This window comes from Dermacentor variabilis, chromosome 2 (assembly GCF_050947875.1).
Source record: "Dermacentor variabilis isolate Ectoservices chromosome 2, ASM5094787v1, whole genome shotgun sequence".
Lineage (NCBI taxonomy): Eukaryota > Metazoa > Arthropoda > Arachnida > Ixodida > Ixodidae > Dermacentor > Dermacentor variabilis.
The window spans coordinates 21,408,336-21,434,260 of NC_134569.1; the positions used below are offsets into that span (position 1 = coordinate 21,408,336).

Sequence of the window (25,925 nt, forward strand, 5' to 3'; positions counted from 1 at the left end):
ACGCAAAAACGACGTAACAGAATTAACAGACATTAATTCCTCCTATTCTTGGTCAGTCCTCCGTAATGGGCATAAGCCACTATTATTATTGTTATAGTTGTTGTCGTCGTCGTCGTAGTCGTTGTTGTTGTTGTTGCTGTGTACGGGAACATACAAGCACACAAAGGAAACAGGGAAGGAGCAAGTTGACAACTAACACCGAGAGGGGCACAACGCCTACCCACTCTTCCGGAAGGAGAGGATGAAAAGGGGAGAAGAGGAGAAAGAAGATAGTAAACAAAGAAATAGGAAAAAAATTGGAAATAAACAAATGACAGAGACACGGACAAAAGAAAGTAGGAACACAGAAAAAACGTCCATAAACGGGAGGCCAACAAGCGACCAGCCGAATGCACCGTAAGATTATATCAGTGACTGATTTAATAAGACGGAGTGCCCCGAAATAAGTATGGCGGCCTGCACGAGATTCAGCTGGCACGTTCAGCTGGGACAGGCATTCTCTGGCTCAAATGTCGAGAGGGCCCCGCATCGCTGCAAACAGAGTTGGAGCGCGGTGGGAACCAGTCGAACCTATCGCTAGAAACAAGAGTTTGGGACATGTAGAACCACACTGAGGAAAGCGCTGGCGTACGTGGTACAATTCTTGCGCATGCTAACTTGAGGAACGGAGAAGGCTTTTATAAGCTGGAAGCCCATTGTTTACATGGTGGCGGTGGTGGCATTCTACCACTCGAAAGTATTTTACTGCATTTGGCGAACAAGGCGAGACCTGCGTTCTTGTTAATATCATCTGTATATATATCTAGTGCCAGAATATCGGTCCGCGGAACCAGTGTGTCTTGTCTTTGTGCCTGACGTACGCAGGTGTTTATACGAACGCGGAATAATAATAATAATAATATTTGGGGTTTTACGTGCCAAAACCACTTATATATATATATATATATATATATATATATATATATATATATATATATATATATATATATATATATATATATATATATATATATATATATATATATATATATATATATATATATATATGCGTGTCTATACCACAGTGAGCCAGTGACGGGCGAAAAAAAGACCGAGTTAACAAGGCTTTCACCCTGCCCCCTTTCGAAGGTGTCACTCCACCAGGCAACCAACGATCCTGCGGTCAGCGGTAGCAGGAAAGTCGGAGAAAGCATTCCAGAGAGATTTCATCAGCGCTAAAGCGGTCGTGAGTGTGGGTGGTCGACCGGGCGGTCGGCGAAACAAAAGGCAGGAAACCGGCAGAAAGCGGAGTTAGGGCCACGCAGTTCTTAAATTTAAACCCGCGGTGCGGAAGAGCGGCCGTCCATAGGCGCAAATAGGCCGGGCAAGGTCACCGAGGTTAAAAGTTTGACCGCCAACACGCGGCCCTCTTTCTGCCGCCGTCGTGGAGATGCCGACACGGCTGTGGAAGAAGGCGCGTCGTTTAGCCGTCACGGGGAACAAAAGGTCGCTGGCCGCTGACCGTAATTTTCGTTTCATTTAATTGACATTTTACTGTCCATCTGCTCCGCGGCCCCTTTTATGCCGCAACGAACAGCAATAAATAACACAACAAGTAATGAATAACGCGATGAACTGCAGACATTTATTACTACAATGTATAAAAAACGTGGCATAAAACCAAGACTACTTACAAGCATAGTAGAATTCATGTCTGCACCTCCCAGTTTGCCTTATTAAATACGTAGTCAGAAGACATGCCAAAAGGTTCGTCGAAGCTGCGTTTCTTTATTTTTTTTTCTCAAGCATATGGCAATCGAAATGGTCAAAACCGCGCTCAAGACGAGACTATGTGCATTTTTTCAGTATGCGTTTAACAAAAACGCCATGCAAGGTGCACAAATGTTGCTCGAACAGGTGGTTTATGCGCTTTGGTAGGCACAATTTTCGTGATTAAGTAGAGTCAACAAATACATAATTAATAAAACTGTGTTCCTTTCTTAATTTCGCTAATACGCTATGTGTTTATGTTACCAGCTTGAAGACGATTATATTCGCAGAGCATTTCATTTTGTTTTATTCTTATAGAGTACTTTCATTCGGCGGTATTCATAATCAAATTTGATACTCAGCATACACTAGCTTTGCATTCAGAGGCAGGAGCCTCAGCACTAAGACAGCGTTAATTATTTACAAAATTTTTTAGTTATCTATTTGCTGACTCTACTTGTTCGGGAAAATGACGTTCACCGGTGCGTACAAACCACCTGTGCAAGTAGCGTTTGCGTGGTTATAGCAAAGCGAGCTTATTAAACTGGGGCGGAATTCACTAAGTTGCACTGTTCGTACGCAATTTCTTAGTCAAAACGCTCTTACGCTAATTTCAGTGTGCAACCGAAGTGGAAGTACAATTAAGTTACGGCGTCGTACGAGAGCGAGGAGAAAGCAAAGCTCGGTTTAAACGGCAAGAAATGAAGGAAGCGCGGTCAACTGATAGCATGATCGCGCATCAAGCGTCTGTGGTTGTGGTTGCGGCTATATTCTTACGGCAGGTCAGTACGCGCCCCAATTCGACCGCTTCCTTTTCCGGGCGTATGCGCTACAGCGCCGACAAGTGCGACCACGCTCGCCCGCTCACCACACCGCCATCGAAATAATGGCAGTGGAATCGCCACGTGTTCTCACATTTCGGCGAGGCATGGGACTGATGGACAGATGGTGGCACATTTGGCGCAAAAGAAGACGCTCAGGCGGAGCAGCTGCCCGCCAGGTCTGCCAGGCTAACACCGCCTGTAGCAACGTCACCGCCACTACCATATTACACAGCGTCTAAACCCCTCTGTTTCGATACCCAATTACAGAAATGAAAAAAAAAGAAATCTGCACAGTATATAGCTCATATGACCTCAATATGAGTGGGCTCGGCAATATATGACTGGGCTCGGCAACGCAACTGCGATGGGTTTCGCTCTAACTCATCGCCTTTTTGCCGTGCAGGTAGTCAACCTTGCCCTGGCCTGTTTTTCATCTACCTACGCCTTAACCGGACCCGAAGTACCAAGAATTCACCGTTCATTTCCCTTGGACTTACCCCCTCTCCCGTCTGATCCGTCACCAGCAGAACGATTGCCCGCGCCCTTGCACAGCAGTCCTGTAGTGTGTTCTTCAGAGCATCCAGTCTGCGCACCGGACGGGCCTCTTGGATCACAAGCCAACAGATCGCCAACAGCATCAAGCGAAGATGATAAAATGCGTGGCGCGCTCGAACTGCTCCTCAGTGGGCTCGGCAACGCAACTGCGATGGGCTTCGCTCTACCTCATCGACTTTTTGCCATGCAGGTAACGAATTGCTTTTCTTTACACGCCCCCCGTACTCGCTACCCTGCACTCTTAGCGTTGCCGAGCCCACGCTTTTGTTTATCCATTGCATATGACTGTGCCGAGGTTGTTCTATCGCTGTTAGTTCTGTCGGGCGATGTCGAACTAAACCCAGGGCCTACTCTTCGTTCTGCATACAGTCAAACAATTGGTAATGAAGCAGTTGGCGAAATAATGACCGCGCTTGAAGAACTGAAGTCAAGACAGTCATCGTTACTTAATGAAATAAAACATATCCACGCCAAGTTGTCGCAAAACGACAAAGCGTTTGAAGAAATTCGGAACCGCCTCCTAAAATTTGAGCAGGATTGTTCGTCCGTTCCCGCACTGAAAGAAAAGTTAGATGACGTTGAAGCTGTCGCAAACGAAAACGCAGATAAGCTTTCCCAATTTTCGTCAAAAATGGATGTCTACGAAGACAATGCCCGCAGATCAAATCTTCTATTTTATGGCATAACCGACAACCCGGAAGAAACTTGGAAGAAAGTCGAGGGTATGGTGATTGAACTCTGCAAAACGAAGCTCAACGTTGATTTGCAGCCAGTTGACATTGAACGCGCTCACAGGATTGGCTCTTTTGATGTAAACAAAACAAGACCTATAATGGCCAAGTTCGCGCACTTCAAAGTTAAAGAGCGCATTCTGGCAAACTCGGGTAAACTGAAAGATACTGATTTCAGTGTATCACCAGACAATTCACCAAACACGCGGCTCGCACGCAAAAAACTTGTTGCATTTGCAAAACCTCAAGGCAAAAATTATAAGCTTCGTCACAACAGGTTAATAATGGGCAGCTCCACCTATGTACACGATCATTCTACGGACAAAGTAATCCAACGACCATCATAGCTAAAGAATGATCCTGGTGAACAACAAAGAAAATGCCTTCTTTCGATTTTATATACCAACATTAGAAGCATTCTGCCAAAGCTCGACTCGGTTTCTAACCTTATTTCCACCATAGATAGCAACGTTTTTATTCTAACGGAAACTTGGTTAAACACAACCATTAACACCGAAATTCAGATTGCCTTAACCGACTTCGATATATTCCGTTGCGATCGTGATGTGAGGCGAGGAGGAGGAGTGTTAATAGCCACTAACCGCAACCTTCATTGTTTCAAAATTGATATCTCCTCTCCATTGGAAATACTGTTTGTGTGCACTAAAAATTCTCACCCGCCCTTAATATTCGGATCTTGTTACCGTCCTCCTGATGCCGATTCAAGCTTTGTTGCATGCTTCCATGAGGCACTTTGCACTCTGGCACATTATTTTCCTAACGCGCCGATCATTCTGTTCGGCGATTTCAACTTTCCAACAATAGTATGGTCTGACATAGCGCAAACATTATCGAAGCGCAATGCAGAAAGTGAATTTCTTGACACGCGTCTTACGTTTGGCTTATCTCAGCTCATCTTCAATCCAACATGGCACATAAATCAATTGTCCAGCTTGCTCGACCTCTTGTTTGCCACGCATCCCGACAACTTTTCTGAGATAACATTTTTGCCCGGGCTTAGTGACCATGCTGTAATTCACGCTACTTATCAATTTCATATAGCATATCCCCCAAAATAAGAAAGATCATAACGCTCTACGACAGAGGGGATTATGTCGCGTTCAATGAAAAGTTAACTCAGTTCAGTTACTCCTTTCTTGAAACGTTCACTTGTCGTTCCGTTGAAGATAACTGGTTAATGTTTAAATCCAAAATGCAAGAACTGACGAAAGCCCATATTCCTACCATCACTGTAACTGAACGGCCCCCATCCCCTTGGTTTAATAACGCATTAAAACTTCTGAACAATAAAAAGAAAAGGCTTTATCGTATCGCCAAGCAATCTAACATGTCACGCGTATGGGAAAAGTGCCGCTGCATTGACAAAATGTTTCAGTCACAAGCTAACAAAACTAAGCGATCATTCTTTTCAACCTCACTTCTTGATATGCTACGTAATAAGCCTCGTCAATTCTGGAAGGTCGTCAATCCATGCCCAAAGAAATCGATAAAAATACTTGACCAAAATGGCGTCCTTATCCCTGATACTGAACTTGCAACAACACTTAATTCAACATTCTGTTCAGTTTTTACAAAATAATCTGAAGGCAATCTTCCTTATTTCCCTAACCCTTAATATCCTCTCATGCCCGTCATCACGTTTGAACCTGATGGCATTTGTAGACTAATAAAATCTTTGAAGCTAACTTCATCGGCTGGTATTGACGAAATTAACGCGAAATGTTGCCAAAATGTATTAATTCATGCAATGTTATATTACTAATAGGAGGTCCCCCTGACAGTTCTTGTAACTCCGGGACCTCCTTCTGTACTAATGATGAATCACGAAATAAAAAAATAAAAATAGAGTGCCATGACGAGTATGAAAAATCAGGCTATTGCAAGCATAAATAAACACAACCTATCAGACAGAAGCAGAAGTTCGCAGCACACAATTAATGTTACTGCCTCTCACAGCAGCGCACGCCCAATGAGATTATGCACTAAAACTGCTCAGAGCAGTTTGAGATGACAAATTAGAGCGCGCCACAAAGATATAAGCACGCGCCATTCTTGGCTATGAGTTGTGGCCTTTGGCCGATCGGCCGCAACAGCGCGCTCCATCGCTTACTCGCGTCAGCTCGAGCGGAGCAGATACACATCTTCGTAAGACTGCTACCCTTCTATCGTAAAAAATTCTTACGTCGGCAGCTGCGACGGCTGTTTAGCCTTTGTGAATCGACTTACGCTTACTATTGGCGCAAGTACTGAAGTTCGCAGCTGTGCTACCATTACATACACGCCTTTCTTGTTTCGGCTACAGCGCTTGTCTTTGGAGCGGGGGGTATCGCAAGCTTTCTGATCTTACCAACAGTATTAGCTTTGTGACTACGCTTTTTTCGTAAGATTTTTCTTACGCCATAATTTGTTCGTAAGGTCACCGAGTGAATTCCGCCCCTGATACTTCAACTTTGAGGGCATTTATAAGCATAAACACAGCCGCGATAAACACGGCGGTTTTATTACCTAAAGGTTTTACGTGCAAACCAGCAAGGTTCCTTTACCGTATCCACTCTCAACGTAAGGATCGCGACTGTTCTGTGGCGGGCGGATAGGACGGCTATGTCAGCGATGTCATTGTACCAACAATTTCACAGTGACCTGGCGACCAGCGAAAAACAGTGCGGTGCTTTTTGTCGAGAGTGTACGTATAGGTGAATTAGACTATTTGATATCGGACAGCAATCACTCGTGCATCTTGTAGAATAAAATAGACATCGGGGAAAATGGCCGTGAAATCTCATCGTGCAAAAATCTAAAATAATTTGCTTCAGAGGCAGGGACCAGCCATATGACCTTCTTTCTAAAGGCACAGCTGACATAGCTGGGAGCGGCATAATAAGGATAATGGTCGGTTGCATGGTTTGCTAGAAAATAACGTCGACGACCTCAAAAAAAGAAAAACGATAAATTGCAATTCGTAGCATCTGCGCTGGCAAGCAAGTCAAGGCTGGGCATCGTGTAAGCATAGCAAATACGCAATCTGATAGAGCCGATAACTAGGCGCGTACGTCGGGACTGGTTGGCCTCTGCAAACGCTGCAGCCGTTGAGCAACACTGAAGAGTATTAACACGAGCGCAAGACCCACGGCGGCCGCATTTCGATGGGGCGAAATGCGAAAGCACCCGTGTGCTTAGATTTAGGTGCACGTTAAAGAACCCCAGGTGGTCAAAATTTCCGGAGTCCTCCACTACGGCGTGCCTCATAATCAGAAAGTGGTTTTAGCACGTAAAACCCCAAATATTATTATTATTACGAGCGCAAGGCCTCAGAAAGAAGAGAACGGCTGTTAACGAAAGGCAGATTGCTTAGATCGCGTATATAACCCTACGAGCTGCTGTGGAGAGGGTGGTCTGGCTCTGCACACTTTTTGTAGAGCGCGAAAGTTTTTCTTACGTAAGAATCCTTGTGAGAGCGCTCAGCGCAATAGCAGCAGGAACTTTGCGGATGTATTATATTTATGTTTTTCGCAAACGGTCAAGAAAAACTTTTCCAACTTGGCAGATCGAATAACAATTGGCTTCAAATTAATAAGGTACTTTTTTAAGCGCAGGAACTGCACAAATACTGATTAACATTTATCAGTAATTATACATTGCGAGATTTATAGGCCTAATTTGCTCCCTACTGCTGACAGAATAACTGCAGAAGTGCTGTTCGCGTACGGTGTACAAAGTTAAAACATTTCGGTATTTCCCATGACTAATACCCTTGCATCTAAGGTAGTAATCTGTTCTTACTCCGCACGACATCCAGCTTGCTATACCTGCGATGAGAGAAATCGTCCTAAAAATTCATCAGCCCTTCCAATCTGTGAAGAAGGACGAGCAGCGAAACTGTGGTGTGTATGACCTCAATCGACGCATCTATGTATATATAGGTATTATTATTATTATTATTATTATTATTATTATTATTATTATTATTATTATTATTATTATTATTATTATTATTATTTAAGGACACAGACGACTACATCTTTTTTACTGGCGAGTGGCTTATTCTTATTCTTTTATGAAGTAGTGACGCGGGCAAGTACCGCCGCATGGCAGACGGGAATTGCACAATATCTACAACTTCACTGGGAACTAAGTAATTAAGAAAAGTAGATGAAACTCGGCCTAATGATAGAGCCGCCTTAGCGGCCAATTTCAGTATATATTTTTTCAGGCTATCTACACTAGACTGAGAGTTACAGGCCATTCGCGAGATACTGGAAACTAACATTTTTTCGTGTCGACACGACGCGTAGACGGAAGGACATTGACCACCGCTGCAAGGTAGCTATACACAGCTTCGCTGTAAAAACTGTGTATTAATTCTGACCACGCCTTTTCGCTGAAACATCTGACGCGAGGGTTCGACAACTATACCTATTAAATTTCTTTTCACCCAGCTTTCATGTCGTCTCGTGTAGCTATCATCATGCATAGTCGCCAGAAAGCTGAAAAAAAGAAAACATTTTTCTTCTTGTACAATTCGATCTTACCCCTTAAGGGTAACGGTATATGCATGTTTTTTTGTTGTTGTTGTTGTGTACAGGATTGTCGAAAGCCTAGACCCGGTACGGCGGACGCACGTGTCGTGCCGAGGCGTGCCAGAGACACTCGCCAGACAGGTCGAGTCCCTTTTTTCGACCGCGTTCCTGGATCCGGCGCGGCGTGCGACACAGCGCGGAGAGCGCCCGGCCGACCGCGCTCTGCCCCTGGCCGACGCGCATCGCGCTTCCTCTTTTCGTGCGCGAAGTCCGCCCCTTCGCGGCCGGATAGCGACCGCCGTGCGACGCTCGAGGGCGCAGCCGGGAGTCACCCACCCGCCCCACGGGCTTCGCTTTCGAAGCTACGCTCCGCCGTCTGTGGCGCATGCTCTCAAACAGTCGCTTGGCGGTTTTCGATATCTGCAAGTCCTCAGGTAGAAAGGATACAGCGTTCTGCAGTGCACGTTTCCGCACTTGATTTCGCTTGTATACTTTCGTGGTGCTCTTATTATGCCAGCTTCTTCTTTTTTGTCTTTCTTTAGCTCCGCCTCAATCGCGCGATAATTAAAAAAAAATACATATCCGGTTCTCGAAAAAAAAATCGTAGCAAATTGTCCTTTTTAGCTAAAAAGCCAAGTAAGCTGGCTAAGCAACAAATCGTGCGTACTGTGGCACTGAAATGTAGCCAAAGCACGCGGTTACCGTATACATAGCGCGCGCTTTTGTTGACGCTAGTTATAGATTGCTGCAGATCAATCTAGTCGAGTACCAATGCTAGCACTGCCTGAGGATCTCGGGCCAAACGATCTAGAGAGAGACATTTCTTAACAGACACTCGAGGGGCTCGGTTTGTCCTATGCCTAGCATTCTGTTCCCCTTTATATGGATGATACGTGAAATGACACGTGCAATGTGCATAAGCACACGCAGTGGCAGATACACAATGTCTGGTCAAGACCAACCTATGGCCGTCGTTGCGCGCGAATCACGGCCAATGCTGTTTCAAGGTACATCGAGATGGGGATTCTACGTAGGAGCACCATATACCACAGATAAATGCGGTGCTTTCACTCCACTTTGGTTAGGTCAACCACTCCTGCGACGACGAAGACGCGAACGCTCGCGCTTAGCTGTTTCAAAGTTGAATGATGTCACAGGTGGTACAAACGCAATATATATATATATATATATATATATATATATATATATATATATATATATATATATATATATATATATATATATATATATATATATATATATATATATATATATATATATATATATTCATGGTTCGTGGGATCAATTCAGCCATACATGTAAGCTTTGGATTTATAACGCAGTTCAGGTGCATACACAATTTTGGACAACAGCTGCCGTCGATATCCGGACCGTGCCTCGCATTTCACTTATATTCGGTTGAAGTCAGACACCCGAGGGTAAAAAGCCCAACGACAAAGGCTTCGCACGCGACGAACAACACAGCATCCTCGTCGTTTTCCGCATGGTTTTGAAACATCGTAGGGGAGGACGTTACTATACTAGCCTCAACACCTACAATCTTTCTTTTTCTTGCTTCTTAGTTGTATTTTTCTTCGCTATTCTTGTACGAGATGTTTTTGGAGAATTTTGATATAGCTAGCCCTCGAGAGGCCTAGCTTGCCATTTTCTGCATTTATAATTTAAAACAAATTAAAGGTGGCGTCACTGAGGCGAGTATGAGAAGCTCCACTATTCAGACGCCTTACTGAATCAACGTAAGCTGCAGACCTCCGGACGCAGCATGCCTTCAGTTCTTTCTCTCCTTCATTACCCTCTTTTCATCTCTTAACGCCTTTCCCCTGCGTAAGGAAGTAAACTGAAAGCGCGTCTGATTGATCTTGCTGCCCCTCCTCTTTTTCTCTCTCTCTCCTGCAGACGTCAAGCAACAAGATGCTATGGTATATGGCGAAGATTGTCGTTCCCATTGAAGTTGAAACGATGATCCTGTGCCAACTGGTAAACTCCTAACATAACTTTCATCCTTTGCTTCCTGTCGTACGGTACAGTTATCTCCAGCTCGTCTTCATTCCGGAGTGACGGCACTTCTTGTGAAAGGGCAAGGAGAGAGCGTCTGCGGGCGTACACCTCCCGTCGTCCTGCGGTGGGGGCGCAAGATGACGGACCGGAACAAAGCCGAGGCCGGCGTTTCCTTTCAACAGACACGCCTGCACTTCAGACGCGCCCTTGCTTGAAGTCGCGCATACATACGCAGACTCCCTCTGGCCGAGCGTTCATGTTTTGTATTTCATACTCGTACACATACACATGTACGCACACTCGGGGGGCTTTCTCTTCTCGGTGAGCAGAATGCGGGGCGTGGTAGCCCCTCACGTCGCGTGCCCAGGAGTCCTTTGAAGAGAGCCCAGCTCTTTGGATGGCGCTTCTTTGTACCATGCTCGGCTGCGCACCCTTCCTTCCTTCCTTCCTTCCTTCCTTCCTTCCTTCCTGCTAACTCGCTTTCTTTCGCTCTTTGTGTCTCGCGAGGGTTGTAAATTGTGCGCCAACACGGAGGATGCATAGTCAGCCGCTGAGGCACCTTTCGGGAAGCAAGAGGTTCGTCCCCTTCCGTGCTCGTTGCACAGCGCACGTCTTTTCGTGAGTTGACATCGCCGTTGCACTGGGAGACGCACGATTATCTTTAGAGTGGCTATCTGAGTCGGAACTAGAACAGTTCCCTTCCCTCTGAAAGGGCTTACGAAACCCGCAGGCTTAAGTCAATTCTGCTCACTGTGCAATTCCTTTCTCTTCTCTCTCTCTTCCATCTTTATTATTATTATTTTTTATTTCGCAATGGACGGTATACAAAACGGACAAGAGCTGAGTGACGACTTATGATTAAGGAGTTGGGATGTTACTTATGGGCCACCGACATTACTGCTTTGTTAGCCAACCTATTTGATTCAAACGTTAGCCACTGAGTCTGTCATTGCACGAGCGTCCTCAAGAATCCCGTGGAAAGCTTTTAGAGTATAGAGGACAGAGCTAATAGCACTTCCTATGGTGTCTAACGAATATTCCTATCGTCGTTGCCAGCTCTCTTCCGTCCACCCAGTTTATAGGTTGCATCATCTCGTGAATTACCGCGTATTTTAGGGCTTAATACATACATCACCGAACGAGTCTGCTACCATCTTGTCATTCTTCCAGAGAATTCCTTCTGGACGCCTGTTTCTCACTTCACATGCGTCTTCACGCTCATGAAACATTGTTAAGAGGAAAATTCTGCCAGTACGTATTAATAAAGTAGAAAGATGCCATGGCCCATAAAGCAGCTCCATCACCAGCACTTCGTAGCTTCTTAAAGTGTAAGTGGCCTTATAATTATACAAAAGCCTCTAGTAGCGAGGAATTTTATTGTTAGAACCTGTGTACTTAATGCGATGAGAGAACGAAATCCGCAGGGGTGCAGAATCGCAGTCAACACAGGCAGAAGTGGTTAGAGTGGGGCGTCACATTTTAAGAGGCCGGCACTTTGGCTAACTCGAAGTGAATTACGGTTACTCACTTTGCGTATGCTTTTTCGAGCAATGCAGCCCAGAAGAGCGAGCCGTGACCGGACTGGACAAATACAAGCTTCCCGTTGACGGTGGGTAGCCGGTCATCGATGATCACTTCCTTCCAGTCTCCGCACCACCAAAGCCGGAAGCGGAACAGTCCCACGTACTCGTCCGCCTCGCCGAAGCCCTGGTCCGCCGGAACCACGCGGTAGAACAGGCCTCGGCATGTCGCAAGCACTCCCAGGCACGACACAAACCAGCGGTCGCCTGCACGATTCGCACAAACAGCAAATTCAGAAGCAGGCTAGTTAATTGTTTCAGGTTCGTGGTATAAAGCACGTGAAGAGCGCGACTAAGGCACAACCAGCTCAAAATGAAATAAGCAAGGGGATAAGCTTGACGTTCGAAGATCAGCCCTGGCATTTTATTGCGATAGGAATTATATGGGCACTCAGGGCGCATCTCTGCCGTCGCTGTCGCCGTGACGTTTCGTATGAAGTCTAAGGGCGATAACACCGTCGCCGCGTGCCTTACGCTGTGTGTGCGAGTGAAAAAGGGTGGGCCGGCAATCGCGGCTCAATCTCGCGCGCCCAAGGGAGGAAAGCGGGAAAGAAACGCGCCGTCTTCCTTCGCGTTGTATTTTGGCAGCAACTGCGTATGGCGCGGTCGCGAGGTCTTTATATTGAAAGCGATCTGATTTGGGGGCACAATCTAGGTGGGCCGATGACTCGTCGCTTTGCGTGTGCTGTGTTCTCGCCGCTCAGTTTGCGTTGAAGCGATAGACAGCACAAACGTCACTTCGCTCGCTGCCACTGCGGCGCTTCCTCAGGCCAGCGTTTTGACAGCGAGTGTCCGCGGTCATCGAGTGTGATGTGTTCATGTTTGCCTGTGCGCATTGACACCACGCTTGTTAATTTAGTTAGTGAGCGAATGTTTACAAGCTTATACGGCCGATAAGTCTACTATCCTTACTTCGTATGGCTGTCTACTAATTTGTGATCGCAACCGGTGCTTCGCCTTTTGGTCGAAACTGATACTTTTTTCTTCAATCCCTCAGCTCTTCGTGTCATTCCTTGTATCAAATGAGTGTTTACGAGGTGATGAAATCGTGGCCAATTTTGGTTAGTCCTTTTCTCTTATCTTTAAAGAGATACCATTATGACATTGCATGCCCGCAGTGGCTAAAACAGGATTATATAAAAATTCAGTGGCGATTTAGCGGCACATGCGAAAGAAATGCGTTTGCATTACGTCGCACCTCTTCGAGGTCCCAGATCGATGAATTAAACCGCCTTCATCACATCGCAAAGTGTTGTTCAGGAGCTCACTCAAAACAGCTCTTGCCTCTTATGGTCCGGAGCAGGCCCCCGTCAATTTGCGCTGCGGGCAGAATGCCACCTTATCTCTCTCTCTCTCTCTCTCTCTATATATATATATATATATATATATATATATATATATATATATATATATATATATATATATATATATATATATATATATATGGATGTTAAATTGCAACATCCAAATTTAAGCAAAATGAGCAGTGCGAAATAACTCGTAACAATACTAATATTTACTAAACAACATAGTCACTTATAAAGTCAATAGAATCCACACAGTAAGCCGGCAAAAAGTTTCAATCCGTGATTGTCTGAAGAAAGGAAAAATGCTGGAATAAGTCTTATCAAAATACGGGACAAGAGTTAGTGGCAATGTCAGGTTTGTCTAGTTGTCGGTAATGCTATGTACTGTGAGGAATTTAATCCAAGTTTCTGGTTAATTAACAAATATAAATGTTTCAAACGAAAAGAATTTGCAGCGGGACTGAAGGGTTGGGATTAAATTCGTTTGCATTAGTGCTGAGACGGAAACGATTCAACTGTACTGCGAAATAATGAAACGGACAGCTTTCCTTTGGATTTTCTGAAGTGCTCTTATGTTAGTGATAGTATGCGGGTCCGAGACAATGCACGGATATTCTAATTTAGGCCTTGTAAAGGTTTCGTATGCTAGTCTTTTAACCTGGATTGGTGCATCTTTTAGTTTATGGTGCAACAAGCAATGTTTACGTAAGGCAGAGGAGCAAGTATTAGAAATGTGTGTGTTTCAGATTAAGTTGCTTGTTAGTTTCACACCAAGATATATAGATTCGTTTACTTCTGTAATTAGTCCTGGTCCCATAGAAGAAAAGAATTTAACTTAATTGAGTTTTATAGTAACGAGTAGTAGAACTTTCTTTTCTAAGTTTAGTTTCGTACCCCATCTATTGCTCCACCTGAGAATTTCGTTGAGGGCCGTGTTTAGCACAACCTGATCATCAGCTGACCGGATCTCATTGAAGATAATGCAGTCATACGTACGTATACATGAAAATCTGCACACGTTCATTAATAACATCGACAACGTCGTTACAGTATAACAGAAATAGCAGCGGCCCAAGCAGACTACCCTGAAGGACACCAGATGTGACCGGAAAGGCGCAAGAATCTTCACCGTTTATACGTACATATTGGTTACGCTGTTTTAAATTCGTTGAAACCAAGGCGACAAGAAAATCGGGTAGTTTTGTAATCTAAAGTTTCTCGATTAATTTTTCATGAGGTACAAGGTCGAAAGCCTTGCTTAAGGCCAAGAAGATTAAGTCTACCTGGCCGGCCCTGTCAATGAGGGAAGCAAGAAAGTGAAATATGGTGACTATACTGCGTAACTGTGGAAAACCCTTTCCTAAAGCCATGCTGCTATTGCGACAAAATGTTATTTTCCTGAAGAAATATTAAAATGATGTTAGCCACGATATGCTCTATGAACTTGGAAAAAGAACATAGTATAGATGTGGGGCGGTAGTTGGACAAAGAACGCGGGTCACCTTTCTACAGGACGGGAACGACACGTGCCATCTTCCAATCGCCAGGTGTGGATGCAGTTTTAATAGAAGTTTGAAATATTACAGCAAGGAACTTGCTCAGGGCTTCAGCGAAATGCCGAAGAAATGCGCCTGGAATGCCGTCAGGTCCCGGTGAAGATGTAGCTTTTAGTCTAAGCAGCATGTTAACTACGCCTTCATGTGTAATCAAATCCGTCACATTCGAGAAATGAGAGGGAAATGTTAAAGATAACGACCCAGAAGGCTTGCTAAAAAAAACTATGAATATAGTGATTAAAATGCTGCGCAATAGTCGTACGATTACTTATTACGGCACCGTTATAAGATATTTGTTGCACATGCGTTTTACTTCCTTTCATAAGGTTCCGGAAGCCCTGAGGATCCTCAGAAATGAAGTTCGGGAGGGTTGTGTGAAAATAGAAAGACTTGGTGCGATTAATGGCGGTTTTCTCATGAAAGAGCCGTTTATTTTTCGAATTTATAGCCTGCAGTTATGCGCACATTTTTATCCTTGAGGTGGCATCATTGACTTGCGAATTCAGATACCTTCTTGTCCAATGGCTCTTGCACTTCGCTTTTTTTTTTTAGAGGAAATGTGTTCTGGAGTCGCGCTCAAGAAACCACAAGGAATGTGTTCTTTGAGTTCTATTAGAGGGAGCACGCATCGTGCCTGCCGCTGCGCGACCTTTTGCGTAGATGACGGGAAATGTTACAGAACTTTTCTTGTGACACAGTGCAAAAAGTGGAAACTCATGTTTCCTGTTTTGATAGATTATTGGCGAAAAGCCATTTAGAAAACAAGAAAGAGGTCATTATCCAGTCCGTATGCACTGAATATTGTTTGCATAAACTTGCACCGCCTCGGTGATTTTCGTAATCCCGCAAAGAAAGACATGCACTCTTGCACACTGCAGACAGACAGAGGGACATATAAAGAAGAGAGGCTTATACAAGAACAGAAAGATCCATCTAATGTAGACTGCTTTAGCCTGTCCGAAAAAGACAACTCAAAGTGGGACGACGGCCAAGCGCAACAAAGGCAGTGATGAAAGCTACGCAGACGCTTTCTTCGAATAGCATCTCTGAAAGCCTTGCATCACAAATGCGATCTAAACGACTTCGTGCTAGACTAGCGTCCCGCGTTTGCGCTGCGAGGCAGCGTTAGCCAAATGATGGTTTTTCAACCACGCACTTTCTTTTTTCGCGAAAGCGCTCATCCTCGTCACGTTCTTTTCTTTCGTGTGTTCACGTCTTCTGCCTATCCTTTCTCGGGGGTGCTGTACAGTCAGACTCCTCTGTAACCAGAGTCACGAAGTGCAAATACGAAAACAGTGACGAGCACGCAATACCTTTTTATAGTTTCTCCACTATTTGTTAATTTCATTGTTCCTTGGCCGCGCGACAGTGTAACTATGACGAGGAAACACTACGCTCCCCTTTCAGCACGAAGTCGCTTCCAGGGGTTGAAGTGTGCAGATGCTGGTATTCCACGGTCCAACAAGCTCGTCACGTGGAGTACTCGAAGAGTTAAAGACCGGAGTCAAGGGCTTCACGTTCCCGCGGTGGTCGCGGTCTTCGCTGGCGGATCGTGCGGGGAGATGCGTTTATTGGCGATCGCTATCGGCGGCTTTTCGTTCCGCTCGACTCGCGGGGAGGGGCCAACCTAGATCAGGTTCTCGGTAAGCCACTCTCGGTAGGATCGGAGCGTCTGGGCAGCGCTGCAGTTGCGCGTGCAGCCCGGCTGCTCCCGTTCAGTTCAGCGATGGCGTTTTGTAAGCGAACTACAGTGCAGCGCTATGTGTTTCAGCGATCAATCCGGAAAAAAAGCTCTTGGCTATATCATACCCTTTGCTAAAGTGGCCCAGTCAGTGCACAAAACTTACTGAGCTGATATGATAATGTACTGATTGATGTCACTATAGTGCAAAATGTATCATGCTTTGGAGCAAGGTAAACTGCAGACGTGACTGCGAGCTTCGCCAGCAGTGCTTGCGTGCGCGCGTGCGTGACGCGCGAGCACTTTTGTTTCAAAGCCTTCTGTATTAGGCTGACATGATGTCATGGGGCAGAGACTTGGAGACTGACAAAGAAGCTTGAGAACGTAAGGACCGCGCAAAGAGCGATGGAACGAAGAATGCTAGGCATAACGTAAAGAGACAGAAAGAGAGCGGTTTGAATTAGAGAGCAAACGGGTATAGACGATATTCTAATTGACATTAAAAGAAAGAAATGGTGCTGGGCAGGTCATGTGATGCGCAGATTAGGTAACCGCTGGACCATTAGGGTGACAGAATGGGTACCAAGAGAAGGGAAGCGCAGTAGAGGATGGCAGAACACTAGGTGGTGCGACGAAATTAGGAAAATTGCGGGTGCTAGTTGGAATCGGTTGGCGCAGGACAGGGGTAATTGGAGATCGCAGGGAGACGCCTTCGTCCTGCAGTGGACATAAAATAGGCTGCTGCTGCTGATGATGATCATGATGATGATGGCACATCCCTAAGGCATGCATAAAGGTAGGCTCGCGAGTGTACGCATGAAATTGCCGGCCAAGCACTGAGGCCTAACCCATGGCTGCTGCAACACCACTGCTACTGAATTCTGTTGTGTATACTGTGCCAAATGTAGACCGCAAAGTGCACGAAAAAGGATATACAGGGTGTTTCACGTAACTTGAGCCAAAGATAAACATATACAACTGTCACGTAGATACACCTAACCAAGGTAATTTTGTTTGCCGTCACTGAAAGATACTCAGATTGATTTTTGTATTTTGCCTAATCACATAATTAGTCTTAATTAATCAATCAGTTTCGCAATTGTTATAATTATATTAAAATGTAAATGAGTAAATTGTAGAGCAACACGAGAAACTCCCGATACAGCTTTCTGTTGCTCAGTACGTGCTACCTAAATCTGTTTTTCCGAGCGGGAAAGAAACCTGCGAATACACGCAAACTTGGCGCGCGACTGACCACTCGAAGCACTTTGCGTGTATTCGCGGTCTTCTTTCACGCTTTTATGTAGCACATACTGAGAAATGGAAAGCTGTATCAGGTGTTTCTCACGTTGCTCTATAATGTTATCATTGACACTGTTCATATAATTATAATAATTGAGGAATTGGTTTTTAATTATGACTGATTATGTAATTCGGCGGAATGCAAAAATTTATCTGAGTCTCTCCAAGCGACAGCAAACAACACTGCATTGGCTCCGTCCAGCTCTGTGGCATTTGCACATTTGCACACTTCCGCCCTCTGCAGTGCACATTTCGCGCAGTACACCTACTCCAACAGAATACAGTATAAACCAACGAGCCCGCCAAAAAGTGCATCTTGACCGCAAACCACCACCGCCACAATTGACGCATGAGTCACCGATTATCGCTCACTGAGAGGCTACAGACTTTCGGCGCGGAGCTTCGCCCATATGCGTCTTCAACCAAGAGAAAACATAGTGCGAATTCCTTGTACACGTTTTAAAGCGTATTCAGCTGCAAGTCTTAAGTCTGCAAGTCTTCAGGGGAAAAACTGAAGCAAGATCCGCGCTTGCTTGCAACAACTTGAGAATGCAACCAAAGCCAAGTTCTATATACGTGCAGCCCACGGACGCACAACACGTCATAAGCATATTAGATTGTAGCAACGGGCTTATTCTTCACTGCTATTCAGGGTGCGTAGAATAATTTCGAATATAGCGTTATGCATTTAGGATCTCGGGCCGAGTGCACAACGCTTCTCGTTCTTCCCACTGGCCGGCCGCCTTCGCTAATAGTATACAGGTCCAGCATCAGGATTGGCTGGAATTTTCTCTTACGAGGGCAATCCTAGCACCGGAGCGTTTTGTGAATACGGGCCGTGGTAGTCTGACTCCCTCAACGTCGGCAAAACCGAGTCACACGTTAAAACACCATTTAAAATTGCTTAGACCTAATGCTTACCCCGAAAATAGTTTTCGCAAATTCAACTTCTAAAGCCCGGCCTATCTTTGAATAGCCTTCTTCAAGCTCATAAACGTCGCCTATGTTCCCACTCGTTCATTCCCGTTGAAACGTACTCTTTTTCTTGAAGAACATTCGTGCCCCTGCGCGGAGTCCTTGATTTCCGCACACCCGTTGGTCCGCTTGCAACGCTGCACCGAACTGAGAGTAAAGGGACGTGCAAGCGAGCTATAGCGGCTACCGACGCAGCGAGGTGCGGCCGCAGTGCTTAATTGACTCAAGTGCCTCGAATATCTGTTGGCCGCGTCGTTCGGTCCGGCAGTAATTGAAGCCTAATTTGGGAACACTGCCTGCCCGCTTTTGGGCCGCGCACCGCGCACGTCTAGGATCCTGACCTGGATGGACTGATTCCTCGTGCGCTGTTTGAGCCGCACCTGGTGAGCGTTTACACGCATGGCTGGTTGGAGCCTTGAATCTCCCGTAACGAGCCCCTTCCGTGTTTCAGCGCACGTGGGGCGTTGATACGGTCTCTTGGGCTCAACGTGAGGCTATATCCTCGTCGGGCCTTTAAGGCTGCGGAAGTTTCCCTCGGCCAGCACGTCCTCTCGGTTTGTTGTTTTTACTACAGCGTCGCAGTTTGTCGTTCCTATAGAAGCGCGACGGGTTAAAGGCGAAGTCATAGTGTTGCCTTTTCCTCATGTCTCCGACAACACACATCCCACAGTCCAGAAGTCTTTACCTGAAGTAGTGAACATGGCACGGAGAGCTGCCTTTATTGTTTTGTGAGCGGTGCCCTTCAGTTACTCTTCTTCTTTTTTCTTTCTCTCTCTCTCTCCCGGCATGAAAATCATACAAAAGCCGTCGAACGCAGTGTAATATGCATTCATTTCTGTATTTTAATTTTACATTCATGTTGTACATTGCTTAAGGGAGCCGATCACTGCACAAAATCATATATCCTTAAGTGCAAGTGCAATTATAAAACGAAAAAGAAAACTGTCACAAAACTGTCACATGACGGGGAAGAAAATTTAAGCCCACGCTGCATAATTTTCTCATGAATGCGAGGCAGCAGCTTGCATGGTGACTGAAAAACATTGCTTTTATAATATTACAACTAAACTTACAGTGCACACCATGATGTCGAGGACCCGCCGTGGTTGCTCAGTGGCTATGGTGTTGGGCTGCTGAGCACGAGGTCGCGGGATCGAATCCCGGCCACGGCGGCCGCATTTCGATGGGGGCGAAATGCGAAAACACCCGTGTGCTTAGATTTAGGTGCACGTTAAAGAACCCCAGGTGGTCAAAATTTCCGGAGTCCTCCACTACGGCGTGCCTCATAATCAGAAAGTGGTTTTGGCACGTAAAACCCCAAATATTATTATTATTATGATGTCGAGGCCAGCATAATCTAAGTACAGTGATAATTCGTTTTCTCTCTAACCCAGAAGTTCTGCAGCTTCCTATACCAGCAGATTGAGTGTTTTTCGGACATCACCACAAGCAGCAAGCTTTATGAAAATTTACCTGTGTCCGAACCTTAAAAAGGCTGCCACACTCTGTCTATATAGCCTCGCAATGCATGCGTTTCTTCGAGCGGGGGCTGTAACTTGCGCCCGCAGAGGTTTACGATGCCCAGTGACCGTCGTAGATTGCTTGACACAAGCGCCCGTTAACCTTCCTTTATTTTCAACCAAGTTCGTTCTAATTTCCTATCTCCATCAGAATCCTGTTTCTTGAACCACTTGAGCGAAACCGAAACGCGACCCGCCGTGGTGGCGTAGTGGCCGTGGCATTGCGCTGCTAACCCAGAGGGCGCGGGATCAAATCCCCGCCGCGGAGGCAGCCGTTCGATGGGGACGAAATGCAGAAACGTTCATGTACTGTGTGCATTGGATGCCAGTTTAAGAACCTCGGGTAGTCGAAATTATTCCAGAGTATTTCACTACGGCGTTTCTCAAGATCATATTGTCGTTGTGGCATGTAAAACCACAATATTTGACTGCGATGGCCGTTATATAATCACTCCACGCGAACTTTCACCGTCGTCGTCGCCGTTGGTATTGCCGTCGGCATTGGCCGCGCCGTGGAGCTCCACGTATATTTAGGCAAGTGTATGATATATGCTTATCCATGCCGCACATGTGGGATATATTGCCAAACTATTGACTCGCTAAGGTTGCTCAGACCAGGTTTTATGTTCTTGACTAAATTATTCTTCAGAATATTGAGAATGGCAGCCCACAAACGAATGGCACGGAACATAGCATTCCCATGCAGTGCATGCCTTTTTCGACATGACTGCACAGCGCAAAACACGAGGTCAGAGGAAAGGACACGACACATGCGCTTGCTTCTGTCCTCATCTTTTGCGCTCTGCAGTCATGACGATACTCAATCACCAACTCGTCCAAACTTCCACTTTAGCATGCCTTTTTTTCTTAACTCTTCCCCAGTGTATGGTAACAAACCGAGCGCTTGTCTGGTTGACCTCCCTGCCTTTATTCTTCTTGCTTTCTCTCTCTTCTCAGATTATTAAACATTTAAAGTGCAAAACAATATCACTGCTCAAATATGAAAGCGATGCAGATTTATTAACGTACTTTTTTACTGGTGCCTGCACGATGTCTCACAGACCCTACAATGCGTGTTAAACCCGTATGTCGTGTCCGCGTTAGTCGAACCCGCGTACGGCTAGGACACCGTCCGAGAAGTTCAAGCGCAAGGCTAAACCTTGCTATTCCAGTCAGTGCTTCGCCCTTCCGGTGAAACTGTCTTTCTTTTACCGAAACGCTTTTCAGATTCCTCAAAACGGTGACACGAACCTTGTATAAGCAGGGATTACTTCACATTGCGCAATAAAGGGCTCGATTCAATATCTGTCTTAGACGCTGACGAAAACGCAGCTGCATGTTTCGGCTTTCCTCCTTGCCCCTCCGCCCCTCCCTTCTTTCTTTCTTTCTTTCTTTCTTTCTTTCTTTCTTTCTTTCTCTCTTTTTTGAACAGTAAAAAATAAAGATCAGCGTCTTAATTTGAATATCTGGTATTGCAAATCACGTCCAAATCATTACGCGGTATAGCGAACGGCGAGGCTAGCAATAAATGCCCGCAGGAGAGCCGTGTAGCGCGCTCTTCCGTCTCACGGGCTCGAGTGACGATCACGCGTAGAAGGAGAGGCCGCGCGTGCTGCGGCTAGCTCGAATGCACCGTGTTCAGCAGGAGGCAGAAAACCCCAACCAGAAGCAGCAGCTGAGCGCATCATGCTCTATACCGGTCTTGTTCGAGCCGGTTTTTGGAAGAGCACAAAAAAAAAGTAGGAGAAAATAACAAGAGAACATCAATTCTGCTTTCTCCGCCTTTACAACTCTGCCGCCCCCAAACGTTTCGCAACCGCGATGATTATGGACCTGGAGCTGCAGCATGTTCCTGTGTGCTGCATGTGACCCCGATACCCCTGAATGGACTCGTTTTTTCGTCCTTTTCGTCATTTTTGCCTGCTTCATTGAAAAGCTGCCGGCCTTTCTAACGCTTACACCAGGAAAACGGCGACCCTCCCAACCTCTTCTTTGCGCATAAACAAAACAAGCAAGAAAACTTTCGCCAGTGCAACCTCCACGCAGTGGCTCATTTCTGTCACGAAAGAAAAAAGAAAAGGAAAAGGATAGAGCGGACATTTGGTGCTTCTGTCTCTTTGGGAACCGTGCGTCAGATGTAGCCAATTGAAATCCGCCGCATGCGATCAGAACTAGAACTCACAGACAGGCTGCTTGATATGAGGAGCTGTCACTATTCGTTCTTAGTATTTGCATTACAAGCCTTGTTTCCGTATAGCCCATGTCGCCGTGCCCTGTGTATGGAAAGCCTTTAGTACTCTCCTCGTCCAAGATTGCTGTTTTCCCGGTATGTTTCTGGGAAGCTCCTCTCTCTGTGGTAACGACCGACGCTGCGAGATATGGCGACCGTGTGTTAGTTTAAACCAGATGTGACTACACAACGTGCATTGGAGGATCAGTGTCAGTGTTCACAACTTGCTGGCACTTCTTCTGTGCCTCGCCTATAGCTCCGACGTTTCTCATTGTTTCAGCATTGTCTCTGTTTCTTAAGATCCACAAACAGAGTCTACCTGAGCGTTCGTGAGAACATGCGCGCCAACTTCGGTTTCGGAGTGGCGAGCACGTTGCAGGCACAGTTCTCCCGTTTTCAAGGAAGTTCTCACGGCCAACGGGGGCGGTGGCGATGCATATGTCGATACGGCTAAGCTATCTCAGAGGGCGCTGGCTCGCATCTATCTTACGCTCTCGAAAGCACTGCAGACTGCACGTAGCACTGCGCTGTGACCGAAAATACATATGAGACGTCTAGGGTTTTAATTGTACATGCATCAGGCGCGTATCAAAACGTTTGCTTCGGAACGATACCGCAGTGTATTCGTTTAACCGTAGAAAAGCTTGCGAGTTGTGAAACGAAACTCTCATCCGCAGATGTTTGAGCACTTCATGTGTAATTTATGTTATCGTCCTCCTATTTTTGCTCTGTTCATTTCTCTCAACAATCACAAAGGCTAAAACAAGTTTCTATTAGCGTGCGACGTCCGCACCTTCCCTTCAGTTTTCGTAGGTGTACGCCACTTTCCTGAAAACGTTTTTCTGTGTGAACGTATATTGCTGCATGCAGTATCTGATGCCCGATTGACACCATACTCGACAAATAACAATCTCTTAGAAACTGCTATTTGCAAAATGCGGTGACTCCGCGCGCTGGTATCATACTAGTAGCAGTAGCCACAGGAAAAACCGTCGCTCGGTCAGAAAAACACAAACAGTTGAACGGGGTCTCTGTTTCCTGTTCACATGTTCGTTCTATGAAACCACTGCGTAAATTATTGGCTCCATGCATAGATCAGTGGGTATGCCACGCTGAGAGACAGTTTGAACGCTTTCGCAAGAAATGAACAGACTGGCTTCGGGGGTTACCTTGAAGTGTCATTTCAACTATAAGCGCCGTAAACTGCAGCTAGGCCGGCGACACTTACTTTTTGCTAAGTGAATTATCATCTCCGTCACATGTGATCAAATAGCTTTTAAACTTTCTTCTGACGCTGGCACTGACAAGGCACTACAACTTGAGTGCGCAGGTTTTCGTTGGTAGTATACGCCTTCGTCTTTGTCCGTGTGTGAATGTACGCGTGCATGATTCTTGTCATGTCGTAATAATATCGGAAAAAGTAAACCTCTTTTGCTTCAGTTTAAACGCCCTCATCAAGCACGGCGTGTCGGCTTAGGCAATCGCTCTTGCGGGACCGCTTTGCGCGTCACGTTTAACTTGGCGTCCGCAAGTGTCGCAGCGCCAAGTGGCGCGCACTGGAGCGTGCCCCTCTCGAGCTGCGTGTATAGGGCCCGCTTCGGCACACGCACAATCGCCAAGCCGAAGCGGCCGGCCCGACCGCCCCAGTTTGAGAAGGCAGCTAGCTCTCCTTCCTTTTTTGCCTGGGTCGCTCGCACCGCGCTATCCGGCCGTCCCGTTTGGCGCGTTGCTTGGCGGCCAGTACGTGACGTTCGGAGTGCGGGCCAAGTCTCGCACGGTTCGCATTTGATGCACCTTCTTGAAGAATGTGCTGACGTGCGATCACATGCGGAATGCCTTCTCTTTCTTTCTTTAGAAACAAGACCCATGTACTCGTATCGAATTGCCTGTACCGAGTGGAATAGCCAGATTAACTGCTTGGCAATCAATCTTCGTTTGTAACTTTTCAGGTCTGCTCGAGGCTTCTGTTTATTTTATAGATATGCGCGGTGACAACGCTGCGCGAATATTCTGTACAGGATTGCTGAATCAAGTTACGGGAACAGCCAATGCTGGTTGCTGCTTCGAGTGCCCGGCTCTAAAAGGAAGTGGAAGCACTGGTTGAAGCTACTATGAGAATAATGTAAATAGTGGGGCAGGGGACGGGAAGAGGTTGCGGAAGATGGACTTGGTATGTATACGCTGGTGGTCATAAAGAGAGAGAGGGAGAGAAGCAGGAGTTTAATGAAGAAATTGCAGAGAAAACTAGCACTGGGTGTGGGGAATGCGGAGGCTGCAAAACGATTATCAGCACGTAATTTGTATCCCAGATTTTTTTAAAATATACATTGTCCAGTAGGACGGTCGACAGAGGTTGAACCGGCAAACCATAGCTGCATTTCAAACCGACCAGAACTCTCTGCATGCCTCGGCGCGATGCGTTGAAATGATAGCGCCAGAAATACACGCCTAACAACCATGGCCAAGGAGTTCAGATAATGAGAGCAGTTCTGTTCAAGTGCGCGTATTGTGGGTATCGTGACCAGCCGCACCTTTGTTTTGGGCGCGAAGCGGCGTGCTGTTGTTATCGTCCATATCTGACAGCCGGAAAAGGATGGTCCTTGGCGAGGAACGGCGCACTTGTGTTTAGATGCATTTAGATGCATTTAGATGCGAGCTCAAGACGGGCGAAGCTCTAGGTATGATGATGTATGAATGTATACCACATCCTCGATGTAAGCTTAAGGTGCATAGAAGAGCAGTGTTTCGAACCCGCCGTGGTTGCTCAGTGGCTATGGTGTTAGGCTGCTGAGCACGAGGTCGCGGGATCGAATCCCGGCCACGGCGGCCGCATTCCGATGGGGGCGAAATGCGAAAACACCCGTGTACTTTGATTTAGGTGCACGTTAAAGAACCCCAGGTGATCGAAATTTCCGGAGTCCTCCAATACGGCGTGACTCAGAAAGTGGTTTTGGTGCGTAAAACCCCATAAAAAAAAAAAGAGCAGTGTTTCGAGTGAGTTTGCTGTATAACAAATGGTGAGGATGAGTGGGACCTCTAGTTGAAATTTCTGGACTTCTTAAGTTCGAGAAGAACAACGGTATAACTATGAATGAGGAAGAACAAAAGTTCTAGTCAGGACAGAAATACCAATGCGTGCCATGCGACTGAACTCTGTAAAACCCAACGTATCATATTTGCTGCGCTGGCTTTGACGCCCCCAAAATTTTGCCTTATACGCAGAAGAAATAGTTCATAGCCTATGGATAGTAGCGGTTACGATATACGCTGGAACGAACATTTCAGTATGAATAGTTCAGTAAACCAATAAATAATTAAATAATAAACGTAATTTCAAAGTTTTTACTCAACGTACATT

General features: G+C 46.0%; 1 protein-coding gene across 1 annotated transcript in view; it reads right to left on the minus strand.

Moving 5' to 3' along the window:
• The window catches only part of CalpC (calpain C), a 99,156-nt gene that overhangs the window by 31,515 nt on the left and 41,716 nt on the right, over positions 1-25,925 (minus strand). Inside the window, exon 4 of the mRNA XM_075679882.1 lies at positions 11,945-12,203. Within this exon, the coding sequence (XP_075535997.1) occupies positions 11,945-12,203 (259 nt within the window). The remainder of the gene's footprint in view (positions 1-11,944; positions 12,204-25,925) is intronic.